The sequence below is a fragment of the Apus apus genome, chromosome 25, assembly GCF_020740795.1.
Source record: "Apus apus isolate bApuApu2 chromosome 25, bApuApu2.pri.cur, whole genome shotgun sequence".
Taxonomy (NCBI): domain Eukaryota; kingdom Metazoa; phylum Chordata; class Aves; order Apodiformes; family Apodidae; genus Apus; species Apus apus.
Genome location: NC_067306.1, coordinates 200210 through 226962, shown reverse-complemented (window position 1 = coordinate 226962; position 26753 = coordinate 200210). Strand labels below are relative to the sequence as shown.

Sequence of the window (26753 nt, the reverse complement as noted above, 5' to 3'; positions counted from 1 at the left end):
AAGGGAGGATCTAGCCACTGGGGAAGCATTTAAGTGGCAAATGTGTGGGAGCCATCTGTCACCTCACCATACGTGGTGAGAGTCACAGCATGTCTCTCTTTGCATCCTTTTCTGAAAATGTACACTGTCACTATAGGTTGCCTAATGCATTTTGCAAGTGTTGCCTGCCAAAAGGTGCATTGCACCAAATGGGACACAAGGCTCAGCGTGACAGTGCCGCAAGTGGCTCTGAGCAAAAGGCACTCACCTGCTTTGCCTCCCGGGCAGTCAGATGCGGGTCTGGAGGATTCACTACAGAAAGTCTCTCACGCTTCCTCTGAAGCAGGGTCCCAGTAATCTGTTGGCTGGAAGCAAAAAACTAATTCCTATAGAGAAATACTGTGAAAAGCTTTCAGAATAAAGGGTACTGGCCAATGGAACAACTTGCTCCAGGTGACACCTATGGCCACCAAGCACTCCTTTACCTGCCGAGTCACTTTTACTTCCATTCCTCCACATAAAAGCTGAGTGACATTCACACATATAAGAAGGCCAGAAAACCCTACAGGGCTTAAAAAACATGACACAGTGCTGCACAAGCTCCTTTCTGTGGGGAGGGTGGAAGGAAACAAGCATGTGACAGTTGCTCATCACATTGCTTCAGGCAAGACCCGGAGGCACGGAGAGGCAGCAGCCGTGCACATCACAAAGCTGCAGAATGAGGAACTGGCAGACAGCAGTTTCCTGGCCCATATAATGCAGGAGTCAGAGCAGGTGAGGACATGAGCTACGGTGATTACAGGACAGCCTCATCCTCACTGCTCTGAGATCTTGCCTGGTATGTGATGATGAGGGGGGACCTGAATTCTCATTTGACCAACTAAATGCACTAAGAGCAGTCCTTCAGCCTTGCTGGGAGTGCATCCCAAGTGCATCCCAAGACTTGGGACCTGTGTAGCCCATGATGATGCAAAGGAGTGCAGGCAGCCAGCTCCCCCAAGTGCTGCCTGAGGCTAATGTGTCCCAGCAAGTGCTTGGCAAGACCAGCAGACAGCAAAGCAGCTCTCAGAAGCCCTGAGATGTATGGCACCCTGCTTTGCACTATGCCTCTGTCCTTCACAATGACTGTGATTTCAGCAAAAACAAACTGCCCCGTCAATCCATTAATAAATCTGGTTTCACTGCCAAAATATTTTAATTTCCACTGCTTCAGACTTGCTTTGTCTCTGTTTTTACTGTGTTTTGTGACAGACAGCTTGTCTCTGACAAATGAAAGTTTGCCATTATAGTAAATCTTTCAGCAATCTGGCCAGCAAAATATTAGCAGTAGAGAAGCCTTTTCTTTTTCAATAACTCTGCTAATTAAAATCACTGCCTGCATTTTATAGATGCACTGTCCGTACTCAGGAAGGAACGGAAAGCAGAAAATGCTGTCCTCTTTGCAGGAGGCTGCGCAGCCAGGCCCTGGGTGCTGCAGCCCGCACAAAAGATCGGTTTCCTCCTCGCCTGTATAACTTGCTCACGGGCATCGGCGATAAGGGATTGCGTCGAGCTGGCTTAAATACCGCCTGCTCCTCAAGGGAACACGACCGTTTCCTTTAGCAGTGTCGGAGCGGGGAGACCCCGGAGGGAATGGGGGATCAACCGCGCGGGGTGCTATAGCCGCTGCGGGATGCTGCTCCCCCGCGGCTGGACCGAGCCCTCCCGGTGGGGGTTGGTGGGCAGAGCCCGCGGGCGGGAGCCGGGCCGGCGGCCGCGGCCGGGTGGTGGCTGTCCCCGGGGGGCTCGTGCCCGATCCCAGGGGAGGCCTCGCTCCGGCCCCCACGTCGTGTCCGGGAAGGTCGCGATGAAACCCGGTTGCCGCCGGGGGACGCCCCGAGAGGGCGGTGGGGCTGGCGGGGGGCGGCTCCCGGGGCCGCGGCCCTGCCCAGCGCCGGCTCCGCTCCGCGCCTGGTTGGTGCCTTCGGGGCCGGGGGCGCGGCCAGTCCGGGGCCGTCTCGGTAAAGCGGCGGTGCGGGCGGCGGGGCCCCGCACCATGGAGGGGCACCTGGCGCGCTGCAAGATCGTGGTGGTGGGGGACACGCAGTGCGGCAAGACCGCGCTGCTGCACGTCTTCGCCAAGGACTGCTACCCCGAGGTGCGGCAGCGGCGGGGGCGGGCGGGGGGCTGGGCCGGGCCGCGCTCACCTCTGCTCTCCCCTCCGTCCCCAGAGCTACGTGCCCACCGTCTTCGAGAACTACACGGCCAGCTTTGAGATCGACAAGCAGCGCACCGAGCTCAACATGTGGGACACCTCAGGTGGGCCGGGAGCTGCGCGGGGGGCGGCGGGGCCGGGCTCGTCCCTCCGGCCGCGGGTCTCCATCCACCTCCCCGAGCCCCGGGCTGGGGCCGGGGCAGCGGCCTGCGAGGTCCCCCCCGCGTGCCGGGGAGCCCCGCCGCCGCTGCGGGGGTCTCGGGTACCGCCGCGCTGGGCGTCCCGCACCTCCCGCCCGCAGCCTGCGCGGTGCAGCCGCCCGGGCTCGGCTCTGCGCTGCTTTGAGCTGCGGCATTGGCGCTGGAACGGCTCCATCCCTGCCCTGGTGGGGACACGGCCGAGAAGCGACAAAAGCAGCTCCGGGGTACAAGGTGAGGTCGGGGAGGAACGGGGAAGAGCCAAGGCTCAGCTTGAGAAGGGAAACCTCACCTTGCGGAGGAATGCGCTGTGTGAATGCGCTGTCCTTTCATCACTCTGCGACAGGGCGTCTGGAGTTCTTTGGGGGTTTTTTTGTGTGTGTTTTTTTTTTGTTTTTTTTGTTTTTTTTTTTTTTTCTGTGGGTTTTTTGTTTTGTTGTTTTTTTTATTGGGCTTGCCTCTTTGTGTCCTCAGTTGTGATTCTGCACGAAGCTGTAGGGCACAGCTGTCCCAGGCCATCCAGACCCTTCCCAAACTTCCTGCTATCTTTCTTTGGAGGCACAAGTTGCAAGGGCTCTATGCAGAGCTAATAAATATTGGCATCCAGCAAAGGTCATGCGCACCTTTTAATTTACCGCTGACAACCTCTTTGGACTGTTGTGTATTCATGGTGCAGCTAAATGCTGTGTTCTGTGGGGGTGTGTACATTGCAGACTTGCTGATGTTCTTTCACAGTAGTTTCTGGAGTCCGTATGACAAATTAAGTCCTCTCAGTGTCCAAGAACAATAGTAAATTAAAACGTGACCAAGGACTTTATTTGCTCTTCTACGTTCAAATTCCTTGCTGTAATTTAACATCCATCAATTAGAGATGTAGGACTAGCACTTTGGCTTTATTGAGTCTTGCACTATCTCTAATCTGTAAAATGTGCGTGTGGAGCCTGGGAGCTTCCTGACCCAGAAGACCTTGCTTTTGCTGGATTTTGTTCCCTGAGACTAGAAGGGGTCTTTTGCTGGGGTGTGCTGTGATGTAAGCCCCAAGGATGCTCTGGCCCTTAGGGCAGCTTCTTAGTGCTGGGGTCGTGCATGAAGCTTTGGCTCTCGAGGTTTGGTGGAGCTTTGCTTGAAGCACAGAACAGTGGCTGCAACATGGAAGTAATTGGATTGGTGGATGGTGCTGGGCTGACATGTCTGTGTGAAGTCACTCAGATGTGGTTAACAGTGAAACCATCCTGGTTGAACAGGGGCCTTCCCTGCAGAGGGTTCCCTGGAGCTGTTCCAACAGGTTGAGTCAGGGTCGAGGTGTGTGAGGGTTGTCTGACACTGCATGTCCCTGGGAAGGGCTGGTGTGTACACGAGCAGCTTGGTCAACCCTGTGGTCGTGGGGGTTTCCAAACCATGGACTTCTGCAACCTGTGAAAAGGGGCTGGGTGGGGTGTATTTGTTAGGCACTGAACGGTGTTACTCTGAGTGTCTGTATTAGACAGGAAATACTTCATAATTTGAGGGTGCAGAAACACATTTGATGCATTGTCTGTTTTTTAGGAATACTCCGCAATGTTTGGCTTTGATCTTACAAATGTTAAAAGAAAATTACATGATAAAAAGTCTTTACAGTTGTGTATATGTACCTGATACCTGTATCTGATGCTGTCACACATTAATTTTTACCCTTTTCAGCAAAAGATATATTTGTCTAATGTTTATCTCTTTATTCAAGAGGAAATGGACTTTGATTCTTTCTCCTTATGAAAAATATAAGACCTTTTTAACAACTTTGTTTTAGATAGAGTTCACTATAGTTTTCCAGATAAATTCCCTTCTCTTGCAGTTTTGATTTGAAATACACAGGAGCTAGTTCTTCAATAAACAGTCCCGCAAAGCAATATACAGCAATTTTCCCTAGTAATCAAACTGGTATTTTTAGCTGTAGACTGAAAGCTCCTGCCGAATTTCCACTACCCTCTGGAAACACTTGTAAACAGGAGCTTTAGTAAAAGAAGTTTTGCACAATAGTGAATTGAACCAGCTGAGCTGAAGGGATTGATAGTGGCTAATTGCCCTCCTTATGCAGAATGACAGGCACTGGAGTGCACTTTCCCTTGTCTCTGTGCTACCTCCTGTCTCTTTTAAGCAGCTTCACATGCAGGGCCTTATTGTTCATGATAAATTCCATCCCAGCAAGAGCATGAAGGGAGGTGCTAGGAAACTGCTCCACTTCTCTTGTCCAGATCACCCTTTATATTTTAAACACTTGCCATCTCTTAGATAAGTTACTGGAACTGAAAGTCTCCCCCAGAAATCAGAAGAGAGACCTGGACAGAGGAGCTATTGTGTCTGGAGTTTTGGTTTTGTTTTGTTTTTAATCTCCCCTCACCCTGTAATTAGTTGTGAAAGTGTCAGAGACTCTGGAAGCAGCGCAGGGTGAGCAGTGCATCATCCAGCAATGGCTGTCGGGGCAAGAGCAGTCCACCTGGAAAACTCCCTTTGTTGTGACAGAGTGTGGCCACAGCCTACCTGGCTGCTCAGAAGTCCTGTTGACAATCTGTACAAACTGGGATGTTGTCTGCTCCCTGAGGCTTGTAGTACCAACTGATATGAGTGTGATGGAAAATGCAGCCTTTCAGGCTGAATTTGCCCCTCCTGCTAAGTGGCAAATGCAGGCTATGACATTAGTAGCTGGCAGTAAGTCGAGTTAGAGAAATATTGCCCTAGGGTGGACAGAAGTGATGGAGAACTGAATGGCTCCCAGATTGCATGGGGACCTCTGATTTCCTTTAAATGTCTTTTAACCCTTTGTCCATTGATAAGTTTTTCTGAGTTTGGACGGTGACTCCGAGAGTTTCTAGCAATGAGAATCCGTCACATGGATGAAATCTATGCTGCTGAGAGAGGGCAAATGTGAGGACTGCACTGTCTGAAGTGCCTTAAATCTGGGAACCTACCAGGGAGAAAAGTGAACCAAGTTTGAGCCTGACCCCTTGTCCATCATCTGTAGGTGCTGCTTGTGTTTTGTGTTTGTTTCTGTTTAAGTTTGTCCCACCTCCAGGCACACTGTGGGAGTGAAGTTGCTTCAGGCGGCACTTTACAGCCCAGCAGGGGTGTCCCATCCCTCCAGTCTCCCTGAATGCCCGTCCTACATGCTGTTTTCTAAAGCCTTCATTAAAAAGCAGTCTGACATCCTTGTGTGTGAGGGAAGGAGTGCAGAGCTTGCCTGACACACAGGATGAGCAGTGTTCCAGCTCCAGGGAGCTGCCATGACCTGGCACCTCTACTCCTGAGCCTTAGGAAGATGTGGTGCTTTGCTGCTCTTAATGTTCTTGTTCTGGCAAATTCTTTCTTTATTGTCTTTTGACTGAATGTGCTCAGCACAGAAGCCACTCCTCTGCACAGCGCTAGAATCTTGTGGCAAGGGGAAACTCCTGTTTGACGGGATGCCTGATGGCTTGGGAGTGCTGTTCCCAAAGGGCTGGGTGTCTCCCAGACCCGCAGTGCCGGTGCCCCAGATCTGTCAGGAAGAGCTTTCCTCCTCGTGGCCAGGTGGAGGGAGGGTTTTGCGATCACAAGCAATGCTTTGCAAAGAGTAGGTGAGTTTCATTTCCATGCTTCAGAGGTGTGAAAGGGTGTGCAGTTACCACTAGGTGTGCACTGGGCAGGTAGATTTTCCTCAGCGATGCAGTAGCTGTGTTCCTGTGGGATCAGCGAGTGTCTATGGGTCTGCCCCACTCTGGGATGTCTCTGGGCTGGAGTGGAGCCGCTGCGGTGCTCAGCAGTTCTCAGCTGACTTTCTCGCAGGGCCCGGCTCTCAGCTTGCTCCCGCGGGCACTCAGGCATTGCGGGCAGACCCACTGCCCACCCCTCTGGACTGACCCAATGCCCTGGCTGGTCCCGGCCCCGCAGAGCCCCTTCCGGCCCTGGGAGAGACGGGCTCAGGCTGCGCTGCTGCCCGGTGTCTTGGCCAAGGTGCTGCAGCATCAGTGCTGACAGCTGTACCGAGGTGGGCTTTTGGTTTTGTTTCCAGTAAGGAAGGTTTTGTTTCCAGGAGAAAGCTATGCTGTGCATAGTTATTTGCTTTTGGTTCACACCCTTTGTACTGAGAGGCTCTGCCTGCTGTCTATGTCCTCAAAGAGCAGGCAGGCAGAGCTGTGAGGTGACCTGAGGCAATTTATCTGCTGGATGCATCTTTTGCTGATGCAGATCCTAGTGCAGAGTAGAGCTGCTTGTTTCTGGTAGGGGCATCTGTGCCAGTGGCTCAGGGGGAGGCCCAGGCCTGGCATTATGCCTTGCACATGATCATTGATGTCTTGGAAAGCTGCTGGAGAGGACTTTTCTGTCCTCTGTGAACCAGCAGGATGCACTGCTGCTGGGAGCCACAGTGTCTACCGCAGCCTTTGACATTGCAAAGATCACTGCCCACAAGTCCAGCAGCACCGTTTTACCCCACTCTGCTGCAGCTCACAACAGGGGAGTTACGTGCCTGCCAGTCCTTCACCGGAGCTTCTGTCTTTCAAGCAGATGTGCTTTCAAGACAAGAATAACACTGAGCTGTAAATCCCCCTCCACCTCCCTCTTTGCCTGTACTTGGCAAACAGTCTGCCTTGGTATGGCCTGTGTGGCAATTTACTGGCTGTGATAACAGATCCTTCCTTAGGGGAACTACTGAGGAATGTTGATGAGATTAGAGAGCTGAAAGGGGCCGAATTTAGTGAAGGCATCTCCATGGATGCTGAGGCTGTCTGTGCCTGGATTCTCAGCATGCAGCTCCCAGATTGCCATGACTGCCCCTTCCAAAGTGCAAGAGCAAGTTCTGTCTTGGGAAGAGTTCAATGCCATTTATACTCCAAGGCAGAGAAAATATGTGGAGCTGCCCTTTCCATACCAAAATAGCTCCTCCCATGCTTCCTGTTGAGGCTGGGAGCCTGAAACCAGCATACTTGTGTTCTGCCTCAGCACAAATACATAGCTGAGCCTAAAAATATGTGCAGCCGGGTCACATTCTTATGCAAGTTAGTAACCAGTTGGACAGAGGTTTAAAGAGTTGCAGCAGAAACAGAAGTAAAAATGCTTATGCTGGAGTGGGGGGAGGATGGACCTGAGAAGACATGACATGACAGTCCCTGGGAGGAGCATCTCACTAGGCTGGGCATGGTGTGGGAATGTTGTGATGCTGTGTGGCTCAGAGATGGAGGTTGCTTCTCCTGCACCTCCCTGCAGCAAGGGCAGCATTCATCATTTCTCCCTGTGGATGCAGAGGCTGATACTCTGTGGGGCCGTGGGGTGTCCTGGGAGTCACAGAGGGTGCTGTCAGCGACTCCCAGCCAGCTCTGCTGGCTGCTGTGACCTTGTGGGCAAGGCATGGCTTTCTGTTGGGTGGGTTTGTTCCTGGCTCTGACATAGACCCTTTTCTACAGCACGGAGGGGATGGGCTCTCTCCTGTGGGCAATGACAGCACTGCTCTGCTCTCCTCTTTTCTTCTGTCAGCTTGGCTGCTCTCTGGCACCTGTGGCTGCTTTAACACTGTTTTGACATGTGTTTAGGGCAAGTGGAAGCTCCTTATTAAGGCAGTCACATAAACAGGCCTGCAGAAACTCCCTGGAGCAGGGCAGTCATGCCTGGTCCTCTGCCTGTGATGGCTTGCCTGTCTAACAGTCCTCAACCAGCGTGGTGCTGAGGATGCCCTCCAGCACCCCCAGCTAATGTGCTTCAGGACAGCAGATGGGGGAGCCAGGAGGGAGGGAGAGCTCTGAAGGAGCTGGCCCTCGTGCATCCCAGGCCTTGTGGGTGTGACGAGGACATGGATGCAGCTTTGCTGTTGCTCCAGATTCTGAAGATAAAATCTCCACTTGATTAAATTTCACAAGTGTACAGGCCCAGCCTTCCCTGTGGGGAGAGACTTTATCTGTTAGGCAAGCAGTCAGGGAGGGATCTCCTGTTTATGCAGAGCAAACCTGAAATGTGCAACATTGCATAAAGATAGTTGTGTTCATTCAGCCCTCTGATGTATTCCCCAAAGGCAGAGCATGTGCTAGCTCTGCCTTGGAAATCTGTTGCGACTCCTAGTCCTTGTTGTATCCCATAGAAAGGATGACAGGCAGGTTGTGGCAATGCCAACTGCCCTTGTGACATGGCAAGAGTGCCAGGAAGGGATTTCTGGCTCCCATGTTTCTCCCTTGTCAGCTGCCACAGGCATGATTTCCAGCATGCTTGTGAGAAGCCTGAATGAGCTACTCGGGCTGCCTCTGCAGCCCTTGCACCCCAGAAACTCCGTGATGCTCCCCCAGACATGCCAGCAGGGACTTCTACAAGGAGACTCCAGAGCTTCCTCCCAATTGCCAGAGTGAGATTTGCACCTGGAAACTCTGCAAGCTGTATATGTGAGACAGGGCACAGGATCTGGATAAGGCAGAAGTACGTTGTGCCTGCCTGAGCTGGGGAATCTCTGCTGGTAATCCAGCAGAACAGTCTCCTCCTGAGTGAGAGGTTTCTCAATAGATCTCAATAAGATCTCAAGAGTGGCCCAGAAATACCACCTCAACCCATGGAAATGCCATTCCTTTCATCTTGATCATGTCTGTCCTGAAGGTATGCCAGCTGGGCTGTTTAGTAATGTACTCATTTTTGTATGTGCATCATACTAATTCTATGTATTAGTGTAAAAAATGTGTTTTTTGTATCAGTGGGATCTGCATCATCCTTCTCTTCCAGACAGTAATCAACCAGGCAGGGTCAGGGATCCTTAACCTGTCTCTGAGTGCCAGCTGAGCAGGGACCTGCAGGGTGCTCAGGAATATTGCTGCAGTTCATCAATCTTCAAACAAAAAAATCCTCTGATTTTCTTTCAGGAGGGAGAGTCTGATTTCACACTGGGAGGATGAAGTCGGTCTCTGAACTCCTGATGGTTCAAATCATTGTCTCCCTGATGTGCAGCTACTGCAGTCTGAGAAGCTGCAATGGCTAATTTTCTGGTCTTCTGTTTATAAAGCCCATCAGCACTGACAATGCAGGGAATGAGGAGGACATTTGCATGTTCTGGTCTGTTATATTCCAGGCACACTGAGATATTGCTTTTCAAACATTGTCTTCTGCCTTTATAAAGGCAACTAAAATCTTCAAGGCAGGGACCCATGTCTGCAGAGTTTCCCATGCTCATAGTTCCTCCTAAGTGATGGTCTCTGAGAAGCCCTTTGTTGAAGCCTTTTGTCTTGGAGATGCCTGTTCCTCTGCTCTGGAGGCCCAGGTCCAACGAGGTGCCTTGAAGGAGGGGCTGTCTGGGGCAATGGTGCAAGCAGGATGCATCCACAGGAATCACAGGGGGACTCTGCTGGAGCTGTGTCCTGAGCTGTGCAGGGGGTGGGGTTGGCAGTGGGCACAGCAGCTACCAGTCCCCACCAGTGATGCGTTCTGTCATCATGGGCAGCTTTGTCCTTGCAAATGGAGATCTGAGCCCATTGTGTGCTCAGTCAGGGAGCCCCTGTGTCGGGTCCATGACCTGCCTGTTTCTCCAGGTGCTGGCTGGGCCATTGTATGGTCAAGCTAAGTTGAGTAAAAGGACTATGGAAGAAAAATTTCCTTCTCAGTCTGTCCCCAGTAGGATAAAGGGACTGGGCATGACCTTTGGGGCTGTTTAACTGCAGCTCTTCTGTGTTCCCTGGAGCTGAATTCCGCTTCACCCTCCATCGTAAACTCTGCTATTGTTTCTCTGGGCTGATTTCCCCTTTTCTAGTAATGGGAAACATTTTAGGGTGACTTTGTGCCTTCTTGTTGCATCTGCAGAGGAAATGGCAGCTCTGGAGTGTCTTGGCTGTCTCAGAAAACCAGCCAAGATTGTTGCAGGCTCACCATGGGGACTGGCCTCACCTCCCTGTGCTGGGGTGTCTGGGACAGCTGCCACTTCTGGCCTTTCCCTCAGAGCCAGGTTTTCAATCCAGCATTTTTATGCTTTCCACTTGATGGACTCTGGGAGGAGACAATAGCCAGGCTGTAATAGGGATGTGTGCCTTCTCATGCAAGTGGCTGCCTGCACTGAAAGAGCCTGTGCAAAGGAGCTGGGTGAGGGGCAGGCTGGGGGCTCCCAGCCACCATGGGCAGCAGCACCCGGGCAGTTTTCTGAACAGCTGCAGCCTCTTCCAGGAGCAGCTTGGATGGGTTGTTTCCTGTCCAGCACTGTGAACTGTACAGAGATTTTATTTTCAGTCTTAGAGGTGTGATATAAAAAAAATTATTATTATTATTATTATTATTATCATTATCATCATCATCATCATCATCATCATCATCTTAATAATTATCTGCCTTGGCAGAGGAAAGACTCATCATGAGAGCTGTTACATTCACTGGAACCTCATGTAATATTAAGCAGGTCTGAAGCACTCATGTGGGGAAAGCGTGTGGTGGTTGAACATGAGCATTCTGCTCCCACATCAGGCTCTGTGCGGAGGAATCTCCTGGCCCAGGGAGGTGAAAAAGGGGCTCGTAGCAGTGTCCCTGCATTCAGGACCTCTCTGTCTCGGAAGCTGTTGCTCTGATAAATTTTCCTGCAATCAAAAGCCACTTGGAGCTGTGAATTCACCTCCAGAAAGCCCTGCTTAACCTCAGAAAATGAGCACATGTTCTGGTACACAGGAGCTCCAAAGGGTCTGAGCCCCCAATTTGGGAAAACCTGGAGGGCCACACAGCTGGTGAAGCATGATTTGCCCTGTGGCAGCAGAGGGAACAGCCTCCTTCTTGTGTCTGGTGCTGGCTGAGAGGTTGTACAGGCTTTTTACCATGCACAAGGAGAGGATACTGAGAGAGCTGCACCTTGGTCCTGCTTTGACAGATTTGTTCTCTGGACAAAGGCTTGGCTGAACTGTCAGTGGGATTTGTCTGGCCAAGAAGACATCCTCTGCAGTCTCTAAAGGCTGCTGCTAGTCTGGCACTGCTGTGTGGGGAGGTAACCTGAAGTTCTTTGGGCTGGTCAATGAAGCACTCCAGAAAGCTGGGAAGAATTTCTGCTTCATTCTGTGGAGGATGTTCTTGGCTGTCCCTGCAGAAAGCAGCATGCGCTGCAGCGTTGTTGGGTCTGTGGGGAGAGTTTGCAGTGAGCCCCCCAAGACAAGTGCAAGGCTGAAAAATTCAGGTCTTGGCAGTGCTCATGTCTGTTTCAAGCCAAAGTTGGCTGGGGTTGCAGGAGCCCCTTGCAGAGCAGATCATGGCTTGGCATGCATATTTGCTTTTCTGGTTTGTTATGTGCTATTGTTGGATGAAGGATGCCCATGTGAGGAGGCTCATTATCTCTCAGAACAGCTAATAAGGAACAAATGAATATTAACACTATGTTGGTATAGATGAAACAGCATATTTCAGTCCCCTGTTGAAGAGCAGCGTCCCTGAATCACAGCACCAGGTATTTTGAGGGTCTGCCAGATTATAAGAAAGAGCTAGTCATGGCTGTGTTCACCTCTGAATTTCACATAACAACTGCATGGATTTTATTTTTAAGCTGTTTTTTGGCTTGCTTCAGTTTTCTCTCTTTAATCACAAACAGATGCACATGGGCTCAGTTTCTTGCAAACCTGGGTGCCAAGTGGGAGAATGACTCATGCCGTAAAGGAAGGCTGGATCTGCAGACACACAAGCCTCGGGTGCCTGTGTGTTCAGAAGTGCCAGACTGGATCTCTGGGGTGTCTTGCTGGAATATCTTAAAGGTGTCAAGTGCTCAGAATCAATAAAACCTAAGACCTGGAGTTGAGGGAATTGAGGCTTTTGTGTTTCAATTTTGTTGGTTTTTTTTAAGCATCTTACTCAATGAGTAATATATGTAACAGCTAGAAGAATAGTCCCCCAAGGCAGAATTTCCTGATGTAGTAGGGACATCTCATAAAAAGCTGGAGATTACCTAGGTTTGGAGCACAGCAGCTGTGCAGTACTGACTCTTGGTCTCACTCAGTCCTGTGGTGGGGCAGAGGCTTCTGCAGCCAAGGCCCTGAGGACTGGGTGACACCCACAGCTGGAGCAGCTGGCGAGCTGAACCACCCGCAAGGCTGCCAGGGACTGCTCTTGCCCTGTGGAGTTGGAGCAGAAAGTTAATTAATATGAAGGCAATTTTGATCTCATTAAGAAAATGAGGTTCTTGACCTAGTGCACCCTTTCTGCTACTCCCACCAGCACAGGGGTCCTTCCTCCTGCAGTCCCAGCTAGTCTGAGCACAACTCCTGGCACTGGGGTGGGGATGGTGGTGGTTCAGAGGGACAGCCGAGAGCTGGGGCTGAGGGCAGCAGCAGGTTGCTATGATACAGTTTGCTGTGGCTGTGTTGAATGGAGCCAAAACCACCTCTACAAAAGGAGCATTCCTGGGCTGGGAGGGGGCAGATTTATCTGCAGTGTTTATGTAAAGCTAAGGAGCTGCAGGGAGAGGATGTGTGTGGGAACACTTTCCTCTGACCTGTGCTGGGGCCCCTGTCTGGAGGCAAAGAGCTGTGTGTGCATGGGGGAGAGAGCACGGCTAGGATAAAGGAACCAGCAAATCCAAGCATGGAGCTCAGTGCTGGATCCCACATCACATCTGGTACACACTAGGTGTGAGACTGAAAACTCAGTCCAAAGGGGCTTGGCACTACTGAGCTTGGTGCTGCTTTCAACAGCAGCCTCTGGGCCACTCTGCTGGGCTGCAGGAGCACGGAGTGCGCTGAGGGTCCCTCACCACTGCCAGCTCTGCCCGCCTGAACTGAAGTAGCTTGAGCCTGAAGAGAGGTCAGACACTTCCACACCTGGGACATGGGGTCATCCTGGCTCACTGTGCCTCCTTGTGCAACAGCCTGCATCCCTCGTCCCCAGTGCTGGCCAAGGTGACACAGGGATTGGCACTTTTCCATGCAGGGAGTGTGACTGTCCCTCTGGGAAGAAGGCTGGGTCTGTTTCTTCTGTGCTGGATCCCAATGGCTTCTGTTCCCAGTGACCTTCCAGGGACAGAGAGCTGGGCAGTGTGTTCTCTCACTGCTGGGAGCAGGGGGTGCAGGTGCCTTTGCTCTTGCAGACTGGCAGCAGTGTGGCTGTCTGCAAGAGCTGGAGATACGTGTAACTGATACCTGTAGCTGCGAATCCAAATGCACATCCAGTCCCGGGGTGCCTGCTCCAGGCTCCATATGTGGTGGGGGCTGCATGAGCACAGCTGGGGCTGTGCTGGTTGGAGTGGGCCCTCAGCTCTGTGATGTGGAGGTCCCAGGGGGTGGCTTCTGTTGGTATCTTGCTGTGAACTGCTGTCAGGGGGAGAGTGGGTGGCCAGTCTCTGGAGCTGGGCAGGTTTTGGGGAGACGACTCATCTCAGATTGCAGTCTGCCCCATGTAGTCTCTGGGCAGAGGACGGAGCGGTCATGGCCAGGTCTGCTCTACCTGCAGAGGGATCTGGGGTGTTTGCAAAGCACCTGGTGTGCAGAGCTGTGCTGGAGGGGCTGTGTTCCTCTCTGCTGTACATCAGTTGTGAGCCCCCATGCAGACAAGAGCTGTGGAGAATCAGCCTATTCTCCTCTCACTCTTATCCCAGGCAGATTTCCATCCTCCCGGAAATATAAGCCACCATCATCCATAATTCATCAGGCGCTGAACTTCACCGAGGAGCCACCTGACACCCGGGCTGGGTGCTCCACCCTCCTCACAGGGTGGGAAAGTGCCGGCCCGGGTGTCCCGAGGGGCCTCGGCAGGAAGTGCGTCCGGTTTCTGCAGCCTCGGGGTGGGTGATCCGTCTTTCGAGGAGGCAGATCCAACAAGGACTCTGGTGTCTCTGCTTCCCCTTTTCATAAATAAACATCTGCTTCTCATCCCTCCAGGAAGTTTAAGCCATTGTAAAGCCAAACATAAAACCGAAACAGTGTTTTTAAGTAGCAATGAGCTGGTTGCACCATTATTGTTTACTGAGGCATCTACAATCGAACACAGAATGCACTTCAAATAAAAACATTATGGGACAAAGACTTTAATACCTGACATTTGCATCAAAGGTGTGTCTGTGTGTGTCAGAAGCCATGCAGGATTCAGGCTGGGCTCTCTGCCTGCTCACTGCGGAATCCAGAATCATCCCCTCCAATGTATAGCTTGTTCACCAAATCCTGTCACATCTTTTACGTACCAAAAAGAATCTGTCTGACTTTTCCCAGCACAAATCCAGAGGAAATGGCAATTCTTTTTTTACCTAATCTAAATGCTTGCAATGTATGTGAGGAAGCTCTTATGTATAAAGATAGCAAGACAGGGTAAAAAATAGCAGCAGCATTCCCTGTCTTCTCTCAGCCACACCTTTCTGCCATGGTACAGCAACAGCATGACAAGTAATAGGACACATGCATGAGTGGTGAAGAGGCATGTGCTGCTCTACAGTTTCACAGCCCTTCCATGCTCCCTTTTCTGCAGTAAGCCAGCATGCCCTGCCAGCACAACTCCACCACCTCTTACTTGCCAGATGCTTACTAGGAAGGGAGAGGGATGCAAAAGGATAAAACCTCTGATTTCCACACCTAATCAACACCTTAACCTCTGCAAACTGATCTCTGCTGAACCTAATGGTGTCTGGTCAAAAGCTTGGATCAACATCCTTTACCTCTGACAGAAAAATCTGCATCATGTGGCAATGTCTCCAGTTCTTACTGGAATTAAAGATTTGTCTGGCAGAGAGGGACTGGGGGTCCTAGCCTGCCTACTGGGGTAACAAGCAGTCAGTGGGATGAGACTTTCTGCTCACTGTTCTCCTCCTGCTCCTCTCTGCAGGCTCAGCATATTATGATAATGTCCGTCCCTTGGCCTACCCAGACTCGGACGCTGTGCTCATCTGCTTTGACATCAGCCGCCCAGAGACCCTGGACAGTGTGCTCAAGAAGGTGAGTGCCTGTGTGCCTTCCAGCTGGTGAGATGGGTCCTTGAGTGGCCCTGGGATCCCTGGGCCCTGAGGTTGCCACTGAGGCTAAAAGCTCTGGCTCTGTGGCCCAGACTTGGCTGGAGTTTGCATTCTCAGATGAACATCATTGGCTGCTACTGATCTTTATGTGGTCAGTTCAGGAAGCAAGATATTTCCATTTGAAAGGAGCCCAGTGAATGGTGTAGCTCATGGTAGCTTGCAGCATGTGTGTGGGGGCTGTGTATATGCACACATACAAATGTGAGGATGGAGAGAAATGTAGGCCATTTCTTCTGTTTTTCATAAAGACCTTATAAAGCATTGAGCACCTCTCATTAGCATAACCACCAGTGAGTGTGCTATGGTTTGTTTGCAGCAGTGGAGAGGTGGCCCCTGGTGCCTGTTTCCATGCAAGTAGAGAGCTCAGTTTTTTGGCTACCCCTTCAGTTCAGCATCTGCACAGTAAGAAAGACAGCAATCAATTCCGTACAGCTTGACAACAAGAATAATGAGCTGTGGCACTGAATTTCGAGCCTGTGGACGAATGCAATGAGCCAGCACAGCACCACTGGACTGAGTAGCATGCAGGGCCGTGGGCACCACCTGCCCTGGTGGAGCTGGCTGGCTGTGCTCTGTGTCACCAGCTGAGAGCTTTCAGCCTGCAGGTTAGCACCTTTCAGCAGAGCAGATATTTCCGTCTGGCAGGTTCTGGAGAGCCCCAAAGGGCTGCTGTCTGCTGTGGAGGTCCTTGCCTGCCACACTCTGGGGAAGGAGGTGGCATCCAGGGAGAGGTTCACATGTGAGATTTCCTCCAAGGTGGCTGAAGTCCAGCAACTTGGGATGCTGCTCAGGGGAGAGGGTAAATGGTCTCTTGGCTGCTGACATTTCTTGATCCTGGCTATTCCCTCTTGCTTTCCATGAAATTCTGGGAGCTGTTGTTTCAGTGAGCTCTCACTGCTGTGCTGCAAAGCTGCAGGGAGTTCACTGTTGGCTGCATCCTGTCCCAGAGGCAAGCCTTGGCTGGCATCTCATTTGTGAAGCTCTCTGAAACACCGAGGTGTGAAAAGCACTACAGAATAGTGATTCCTGTTGCTGTTTCCCCAGTGAGCCCCAGGCTGCTACGGCTGGACTGGCCATTGTCAGAACAAGTCACATTGTACCGACTGCCCTCTTGGCCTCTTCACATTTTGCCAAATGTGCTGAAGCAAGTCCTCTTACTCAGCTGCTGGGAGGGCTGAGAAGTGGGTCTGTGTCTCAGAAGTGTTCTGGTGAGGGGACAAAGACCCTTCAGATAACTTGGTCAATGGCTCAGTGTTCATTTCCAAAGCAGGACCTGGGTACCAAGCGTGCTGGGTGGAGGGAGGCGTGTTTCATGTGAACTGAAAGAATTCACTGCTCAGCTTGGGAGTCAATGGAATAATAATGCAAGCAAATAACTTATACCTTAATGACATGCAAACCCATCAATAATTAGCTGGGCTTGGGATTCGTGTGTCTCTGCATACTCTTCATGTGAGTCCGCACTGCTCAGTGCAAGTTCTTCCCTGTGCAGCCTCACAAATGCTTTTGAGTACTGTTAGGCAATGTCTTTTTGATACATTGACTTAAAATAAACCCTAAATCACAGAGGATTTCTTAAGTGCCTCTGAGTAGATGCCTTGTTTCCATTGGTTCAGGCTTGCAGCCTGTGGAGGTGAGGAAAATTTCTGAGACACTGTGAAGCTGAAATGGGTTTTAGCTTTTGATATCAGGCAAATAAATAAAATACCACTCCCTATTCAAGCCTCAGGCAAAAATGCTAGTTCAGCAGAGGAAATCTTTATTATTGCTGCCTCTCTGATGCCTGGGCTGCCTGTACAGCATGTACAGTTGAAGGAAAGAAGCCATCTGAGAGAATGCAAACAAGCAGCTCTTCATTTCATACAAAGTGTGTTTTTGTGGGTTGGTGCCTTCACTCTGCCAAGTCTTGATTGCGCAGCAAATCAGAGGCTCCCTGAGGTGTCAGTCAAGTGACAAGAGGATCACACCTCTCTCCACAGATGGGGCAGCCCTATGTCATTACAAACAGCCATGACCTCTGCCTGGTAAGAACAGACCCTACAGCAATCCCTTTGAAGGTTTTCATCCTTCAGGTTAATAAGGGTGCTTTAATTCCAGCTCCAAAATAACTGCGTCATCCTCTTCTTATGGGTGTGTTAGTCCTTGACATTGTGTGGCTCTGACACCAGAAATGTCCCAGAAGTGATAGAGACCAGAGGTCTGTCCTTCCCTCCAGGGCTTGGGGGTCTTGGACAGGGCTCATGGCCTGGCTGGAAAAAGGCTGGGAGCAACAGGCTGAGACTTTGATGTTCCAACCTTGACCATTTTGCAGGCTGCCTGCTGCCAAAATTATGTTGATGTGGAGGTGCCACTGGGTCTCTTGAAGTGTCTCATACACCAGCAGCCCTTGAGCACCTTCTCCCTCTTGTCTCTTCTGCAGTGGCAAGGAGAAACTCAGGAGTTCTGCCCCAATGCAAAGATTGTGCTGGTTGGCTGCAAGCTGGACATGCGGACAGACTTGAACACACTCCGGGAGCTTTCCAAGCAGCGCCTCATCCCTGTGACGCATGAGCAGGTGTGTTTGAGCAGCTGTTCCCACAGGGTCAGGGAGGTGAAGGGGGGGACTTTTCTGCAGGACCTACTAGTAGGAGGAAGCTCAGCAGCAAATTACATCCATTTGGCTCTGGTGTCCTAACCTTCTTACCTCTTCCTCCCGCTCTCTCCACACGGCAGGGCAGCGCGCTGGCACGGCAGATTGGGGCAGTGGCCTATGCAGAGTGCTCCTCCAAGGTCTCAGAGAACAGCGTACGGGATGTGTTTCATGTGACCACGCTTGCCTCAGTCAACAGGGTCCACAAGAACTTGAAGCGCAGCAACTCCAAACGGGGACTGAAGCGGGCATCACAGATGCCTGGCAGGACAGACTTACTGAGTGACACAGAGATCAGGAAAGACCGAGCCAAGAGCTGCTCCATCATGTGAAAAACAGGCTGTAAATAATGTGTGTGTTGTCCATTTTGTACAGTAACTGGCTGAGACAAGGGCATGGTGCTGGCTGCAGGAGCCAGCCCACCTTTCCAAAGCCTTTCTCTCAGTCTCTATGGCTGAGCAAAGGTCCCAGCTGCAAATCGGGGTGCATGAGTTGCCCCCCACCATGGAGACTTCTGGGTTGGCTGCTGCTGTGCAAATTGCTTGGGGTGAAGGAACCACTTGGCAGAGGAGTATTCAGGTGCTGGAATGTCTGTGACTGGGTGAAACACAGTAAAAGGGAGTGATCCTGTGTGTGTTCCACCCTCCTGTACCCATTGCCCAGCCTCTGCACCTGTGTGCAGCTATACAGCACACAGCATAGGGTGGTGGGCTCTGTGGGATCTGGGCTGGAGGGTGGGAGGTGGGTGGGATTGCTAGCAGCATAGTGTGATCAGCAGAAGGAAGTCCAATGTTCCTTTAGGAGAGAAATTATGTTTGAGGTGGTGCTGCTTTCAGCTGGGCTGGACAGCAAGTTGCCATGGAAAGTGCAGTTCTGGGCCAGAGTTGGGAGGGAAAGCACCTTGGGAAAGAACCTTAACCTGATGAGACACCACAGTAGTGCACCTCCTGTAAAGAAAATAGATAGGTGGCTCTTTGCACAGTATTTTAGATACTCTAACTCCATTTGAAATGCAGCAGAGTGGATCTGGCTCCAAGGAAGAGGTCTATCCCAGTAAATGCATCCCGAGAGTTGTGGTTCTCTTCAGGAAGCAAATGTCACTTGAGAGCTTGTGTCCCAGCTTCTGACAGCCCGGTTATTCATCAGGCTGCTGCCTGCCACAGGTAGCAGCACTTCCTAGGCACATAGCTTCCAAAACAGCAGACTGCAGTAACTGTCCCTATCCTGCTCTCCACCCATTTCCAGCTGCAGATTGTGTTGCATGGTGCTGTGTTTGTCTGGTACAGATGACCAAAAAGATTATATGCATATCTGAACTCTGTCTCCACTGGGGCAGTGGGAGGGAAGGTGCCCTCTGTCCCTCTTGCTCTGCTGTACAGCCTCCTCCCAACACCTCTCATTGCTTCTGCTGCTGCCCTCTCTAAATGCCTTTGACTACAGTGTTAGCCTTGACTTAATGTCACATAGACACTTTAAGGAAAAAAGAATCTGCTCCATTGCCACACCCAGCTGTGTCAGTGGGCTACAGAAAACAAATAAACATCGTTGGAAAATGCATAGTGCTTGACTCTGTCTGTTCTCCACGAGCCTGCTTGACTCTTTAAGAGCTTGACTCTAAAGGCTCCTCCTGCCACAGTTCTGCAGCGCTGGAAGCCCCAGGGATGAGCACTTGGCCACTGCACCTGCAGATTCGCAGGCTACATCCCAGGCTACAATGCTGCTTCTCTCATCCCACTGTATAAGACTGGCAGGTATATAAAGAGTTAATTCTCAAAAGCAATGGGAAGCTGAAGTGAGGAATCTGGCAGCCCAGGGCTGCCTTGGTCCCTCCTGCACCTCCATAAAGCTAAGAACAGGATTCCAGCCTGAGAGGACCCTTTGGCTGTTGATGAGCAAAGGCTGCTAAGTTATCTTGCATGCTGAGAAACGTGCATTTGTGTGCACTGGATTAATTCACAACAGCACTATTGTCTGCAGCCCCTAAGCCCAGGCTGTTGTGGCTAATTAGCATGTAGAAATCAGCATTCTTCCTCTACCCCTAAATGTCACCCAGGGAAGAGTGACTCCCTGCCAAGCAGCTTCTCAATGCTGTGTCTGCCCCTAACAGGGAACAAGGTCTTTCCTCCCTGCATTTGTTCAGGATTTCTTGGATTGATACCCCTGACACAACACAGGAGCTCCTCATGCACACTAGAAACAGGTTGATTAGGACAAGCTATTGCTGCATCAGTGACAGGGATCACAAAGCAGCCAAGCTGCCCCCCAGACACTCAACCCAGAACACATACTGCAGCAAGCAACAGAAATGAAAAACCTCTAGTCCTTCTTTTCCCTTTGTCAGACCGCTACTGTTGACATCCCAACCCTTACTAGACATCTGAAGGGATATTTTGCATTGTGGAGACTGTGAAATTTCCTTTGCTGGAGACACTCAAAACCCGCCTGGACGCGTTCCTATGTGATGTGCTCTAGGTGATCCTGCTCTGGCAGGGGAGTTGGACTGGATGATCTTTCGCGGTCCCTTCCAACCCCTAAGATTCTGTAATTTGTCCTAATTGCATTCTGCTTATTTAGCCTCTGCTGGGGATGCAGAGATCCCAAAGGAGTTGATAAAGCTTCTGACCCCTCCTGCAAGAGCTGGTAGCATGTCTGTGTGCAGGCAGCACTGGGTTATCTCTTTGGCAACAGTCACTCCAGTAACATTGTTGATGATAGATAATTAATCAGTATATGTGAGAATGGCAGGAACTATAATAAAACTCTCTTGTGATTCCAAGTTGGGTTTTAAGTGTTAACCAATGGGAACCTTCAAAGGCAGGATAACATTACAGTAACAATTTCCTGTCAGCAATCCCATCTTTACTAATTAATCTGGTATTTAGTGTAATAGCATTTACCATAATTAAATTATTGAAAATATATAAAGCCTTTATTAATCATTAATAGCATATTCCTGGTGTATTATTTTAATCAAGTTCTATGACCTGCAAGATTAATGACCAGAGCACCCAAGGGAAAAGGAAGTAGAATGGTTAATCAAATAGAAAATAAAAAACATTTGAATATTTCTTCTATTTCCATTTACTTTCAAGCTCATGAACTGCAGTAGGGGCATAAAGTCTTCCCAGATATGACCACTCAGTTAGGATCCTAGAAGGAGGGGCCAGAGCACATATTTTGTGTGCTTAACATTTGATTGGTGCTCTACCTCTGAGGCATTCTGCCTTTTTTTTTTTTTTTTTTTGAGTGCTAGTGCTCTTTTGCATTAAACATTTTCAGTTTTTAAATCTGCAAGTCTCCAGATCCCTTTAAGCCAAGGCATCTGAAAATCCATCACATTTTCAGCAGCCACTGCTTCCCTGCTTTGCAGAGTAACATTTTCATAGACTCATAGAATGGTTAAGGTTGGAAGGGACCTTAAAAGATCAAGTTCCAACCTCCCTGCTATGAGCAGGGACACCTCACACCAGACCAGGCTGCACAAGCCTCATCCAGCCTGGCCTTGATGCAGTATTCCTCTAGGCTTTGCTATTTTGCAAGGGGTTATGTTGGGAAACTTCACGTTTCAGCTCTGCCCTTTCCTGACTGGCTGATTAATCTTATTCCCTTCAGACAGGGCATTATCTTGCTGTGTACAAACTAACTACATACTCCTGCTTAACAGAAAGACATACAGTGCTCTTACAAAGGGTAAATAGACTGGAAATGTAGATTTCCGATAGTATTTAAAAGAATCAAGACAGAGAGAGGAAAACAAACAATCTAGCACAGAACACAGACACTTCATTTTCAGCTGTCTGTTGGCTCACAAATGAAAGATAATTACTAACAATCTTTGTCTCTATAAAATATTTCTACAAGTAACAGGAGAAAATCTCTGACAATACATTCCCCTTTTAGCATGCCTTCTCCTTTAGGAGCCAGCTTGCCTCATATGCCCGTGTTCTTTGACTTTATAACATACGTGCACCCTCACCCACCAATTCTCCAGCACTGCACTGTATATACATCTGAAAAGTTAATGTGGGCTGCAAAAATGATGCCCAGCCTTGTGCTGAGGAAAACCTGTTTGTGTGCCCTGACTCAGCTGGCAGCAGCAAATCAGCTCCTGGCCTGAATTGTGGTACCAACTCCATGATTAAAAGTGTTTTGTTTGTGGGTCTTTACTTCCCTGGGGAAAGCCTCCATTTAAGTGATAAATACACACACAGGAGCAGGGTGCCTAAGGGGAAAGATGTATTGCATTAATTCACCAGCCTGCCCTTCTCACTGACAGATCTTTATAGGAGTATTTCTCCAATAAGAGAGAATGCAGCCTAGGACCAGAACTGACATAAATTCACACATGCTAAATCTTGCTCACACAGCGACACAACTGGGTACCAGGCAGAGACAAGATATTGTTCTGCTGCTTTGCCTCAGGGATACCTCCTAGACAGTTAAAGTTCCTATTTCTGCATTGTCCCCAGGCAAGCTGTATATTGCCAGAACCACTCCCAAGCCTGCTTTTCAGGTCTTTTCTTGTGCAGTCATAAAGTTAATTCTTCTTTTTATCCATGCACTTTTTCAACAAGGTGCTTAAAACCCCTATATCTAAGAAATGACAGAGAACCATTGATCTGAGGTGAAAAAAATCAAACCGCAAGTGGAGCACTTCTTTTTCATGTATTTGCTCTGACCTGAGCTGATTTCTACAACTGTCAATGAATCATCTTATTTAATTTAATCAATCAACCATTGTAATGAATTTAAATGTATGTTTGCAAAATGGCAAATGCTTCTCTCAGAAAGGGCCTTGAGGGAACATGCAGTCACCAGCAGTGCTCTGGAAAGCTTCTGCCAGTTATATGAATGAATAAATACAAGTGCTGATGACTTCGTGGCCTGAATATAATGCAGGTAATTAAACATGCTTATTCTGACAGGTAAGAGCATATCAGGCTCTGGTCTGCAGAGGCTCCATAAACAGAAGCTCTTCCCTGAGTCTCCTGCTGGTGCCTGTGCTCCATTAATATATTCTTGGCCCTTGATTTGCCCCTGCAGAAAGGAGGGAAAGGGAGGCACAAGGACAGTCAGATAAGAAAAATAATGATGTGTGAAACACAGATGAAATGTACTCCTTTTTGAGGTAGGTTATTAATATCTAGGTAGGGGAAGAAGCCTGGCCTGTTGCTTTGAAACTGTGAGACTGAAGCGTTGTTCCTGCTGCCTGTAGTTGGGGTCTTGCATGGTTATGTTACAACTCTTAGCAGTAGGCTAGAGCAGTGTCCAGCCTTCTTTGCAACACACCTCTGGGAGTCTTTACAAGTCAAGTCTTGCCCAAGTGAATGCAGTAGGACTGGGCTCGAAGCACACTGCCCAGAACAGTCGTCCTGACCTCTGCTGTAAGACTGCCATAGCAGGCTGCAGCAGCACTCCCTGGACGAGAAGAGCCACCCCAGCCTCCAGCTTCAGCATAATGGGCAGCTTAAGCTTGGCAAGTGTCTGTATGTACCTGGGGCTCTGTCTGTGCTGCAGGCTGTTGAATCAGGCTGTGCTGCTGCCGGTTACCTTTTCCTTGAGGCCCTCTTAGGCCCCTCTGTACCATGCTGTGGTCCCCAGCACCTTATCAGGCAAGTCCACCTCTGCTCCAGCAGTACCTTTGTCCCATTTTCTCCCAGCAGTTAACTCTCGGTCCAACTACCCTGTACATTGTTACTTTAGAGTTATGAGCTTTATGGTGTTAGGGAAATGAAAACCTTTTCACACAGTTGGCATGACCTTGTCCCTTAGGAAAACCACCTCTCATTTCACTCAGTACTTTTCCCTCCCATCACAAGTTCATTGAAGAGCTTCTACTTGGAGTCAAGGCCAAGAAGTATGTCCAGGGCATCTTGTTGCAAGAGAAAGTTCACATATCTCTCAGTCATAGCACTGAAAATGTTCCAGTTGGTGGCTATCCTTTTCCAGCCTTCTACCTTCACTTACAGGATCAATTAGAGACCTTTCACGTAGAGATGTTGGTTCCCACAGATTTTATCTGATGGAGCTATGAGAAAAATCACACTGTGCCTCTCTGTATGGTTACTCCCAGCACTGTGGCTTAGCCCTAGCTTTTTACAGCTGTTTTTCATATAATCCTCCATAATTTAAAGATATTTAAAGAAAGGCTTTGTAGGTCAGGTGTAAGTCCATGTCTTTACTTGCTTACCTGTATATGCTTCCCCCACATCTAGCCAGATTCTCAGCTACTTGGTTTTCATTTACAACAGCAGAAAGCATTGTACTTGCTATGGGACTGTGGCAAGGGAAACCACAACCCCTGTAGTCTGTTTGCCAGAGTAAAATTAAGATTAAGGAAGGGTCAGTGGTTTTCGGAAAACTGCATGGTGATCAGCAAAATAATGAGCTGCTATCATAAAACAGAATTTGCTGGGCAGGGCTCTGCCAGCAGTTCTTGGATTAGTATTGCCAGCACACACTTGCACAGATGCATGTCTGGTTGCTTGGCTAAGGGCAGAAACAATTCAGCCTTCTTTCCCCCTCCTCTGCAGCTCAAAAGAATAATATTAATTGCAGGACACACCACACAAACCTCTCCACAATTCACTAACTATACAAAAAATAAATCTAATTAAAAAATAAAATTAGTATTTCTGTGCTCAGCTATTCTCAAGGATGAGTACAGAGCTCTACACGATACACTGAACAGCCTGAAGTCTGTGTCCTTTATGGGGACTGAGCACCGAGTCTTCTTCCTGGGACTAGAGAAAACAGGTTTCCTTCATCTGCTAATCTAGAGCAAAGCCCAGTGAGGAAAATCGGGTGCACTAGACATAAGAACTTAGTTCCCCAGACCAGCATTAAGAAGGCAGGCCAGACCTGATGCTTTGAATAGAGAGACACCACCACCATCAGCCTCTGGAGCTTCCTGCACATCAAAGCCTTCCAATCCAAACAAAGGCTCTAGTTCTCTGCCATGACAAATAATCACAATCACCAAATGAGAAACAGGTTATAGAAAATTCTTTGATAATTTCCCTCATTTACACTCAGTTCTAGCCATAGTGACTGTCACTACTCAGTTGATGGTAAGGCTTTGGGCACCAGCTGCTCTTCCTCTCAACTTTAAGCTTATGATCTGTTTGTCTTAGCGTGAACAGGTTTGAGGTATTTCTCTCATCAGTACTGATGATTTTCCCCAACAGATTATTTAAGAAACAGAGCCTTAGTGAATCAAAAAATTCTCCAAGCCAGGAATGAGAAATGTGTGAAAGCACAAGCAGAGAGGGAAGCCTCCACACACCTCCTAAGAAAGTTTCTGGAGAGGTTCTGATGAATAGGAGAAAATTAACAAAGGAATTAAAAGCTCGTGGGAAATGGTTGACCCAGCATCCCTGCAGGAGTAGTATAAATAGCTGCCCTGATTCACTACAATCACATTGGATCAATCTGCCCTTTGTCAAATCTCGCCTGGTAAGTGCTTGAAAAGTATCTCAGCAGCTGCTCAGCCAGCTTCAAGAGAAAGCCCAGTCTTGCTTCAAGGGTTTCTTCCTGTTCCGCACCTCTCCACCAAACAGGCTCCCATAGTCTGTCCTGGCTGGAAGAGCTAAGTCAGACCGTAACACAGCTAACATTGTTGACTGCAAGAACAGTCTGACTGCCTCTGCCACCCCAGAACAGCAGCACCCATGTTCTATCCCTGGCTTTCACAACTTCTGGCCTTACGCTGCAGGTAGCCCCTGCACACATCTCCCCACCTGTCTGAAAGTGCTGGACTGATCACCTAAGCACTAGTATTGAAATCCCTTCAGAAAAGCCCTTCTCACCTCTTTTCTGAGAAGGTGTTTGTTCTCACTGCCTGTTCAAGAAAATCTATTACTCCAAACAATTAACATAGTATCAAATTAATCTTCAGCAGACTCCTCCACCTTACACTAAAGAATCCCTGCATAAAACCGGTAGAGTCTCAACAGCCCTTTGTAGTGTCAGGATCACAGTTAAGATTCTAAATGGGAGCCAGGATACAATCAGAATAACAGGAGGAGGATGAAGCCCTCACCGTCTCACATCATCTGTCCTGAGAACCAGGTAAATTCATGGGCATTTTCTATCACGATGGATCATTACAGGTTATGCACAAGGTGTTTGTTCATAATATCAGAAAATAAAACTGACACCAGACCCAAGATGAAAGCAATCCAGCAAATCACCACAAATAATTATAGGAACATATTGAATATTTTTTTGATTTACCATTAACGCCAGGAGTGAGTCAGACAAGCGTTCTAGTTGTATCCATTAATAAGCTGATCTTTTATAAAAGGTTTCAGATCTGCAGGGAAACAACTCTACGTATGGATCCAAACGCAGAGGGAGGATTTTAAAAAGTAAAATACTTCAGCAAAAAGGTATACACATGGTCATTGCTGCTCATCACCAGTATTAGTAGGTCAGGTACTGAAATACATACAACTTTACAGAATTAAGAAGAAACACTATTTCAAATTAAAGACACCCACAGAAAAACCAGTCCAAAGCAGCAGAATAAAGTTGTTGCAAAAGGTACCTTTGTTGAACAAATCCCTACCATCCCAAGCCAAAGGCGAACCCTTGTCACTCTCCTTTCAAAGGAAAGGAGCTGCTGGTCTGGCCAACAGACACTGACTAGGGCTGGGTTGTCTCCAGCCTGTACACAAAAATGCTCCTGATCATGCTAGGACCAGAAACAACTTCAAGCAGGGGCAGTAATTTCTAGCCTTAAGCAGAAGAACAGAAGTGAAGGATCAATCATATTTGTAAAGTGTCTTAAGAAACACAGAGAAGTGTTTTTGTAACACATGCAGTGCC

At 49.1% G+C, this 26753-nt stretch overlaps 1 protein-coding gene across 1 annotated transcript; it reads left to right on the top strand.

Moving 5' to 3' along the window:
- Positions 1-1962: 1962 nt before the first annotated feature.
- RND2 (Rho family GTPase 2) lies at positions 1963-19479 on the top strand. Its single transcript, XM_051640180.1, has 5 exons — positions 1963-2116; positions 2190-2277; positions 15109-15218; positions 17715-17849; positions 18008-19479. The coding sequence occupies exons 1-5, from the start codon at positions 2015-2017 to the stop codon at positions 18254-18256; spliced, it is 684 nt and encodes a 227-aa protein (XP_051496140.1). The 5' UTR covers positions 1963-2014; the 3' UTR covers positions 18257-19479.
- Positions 19480-26753: the final 7274 nt, after the last annotated feature.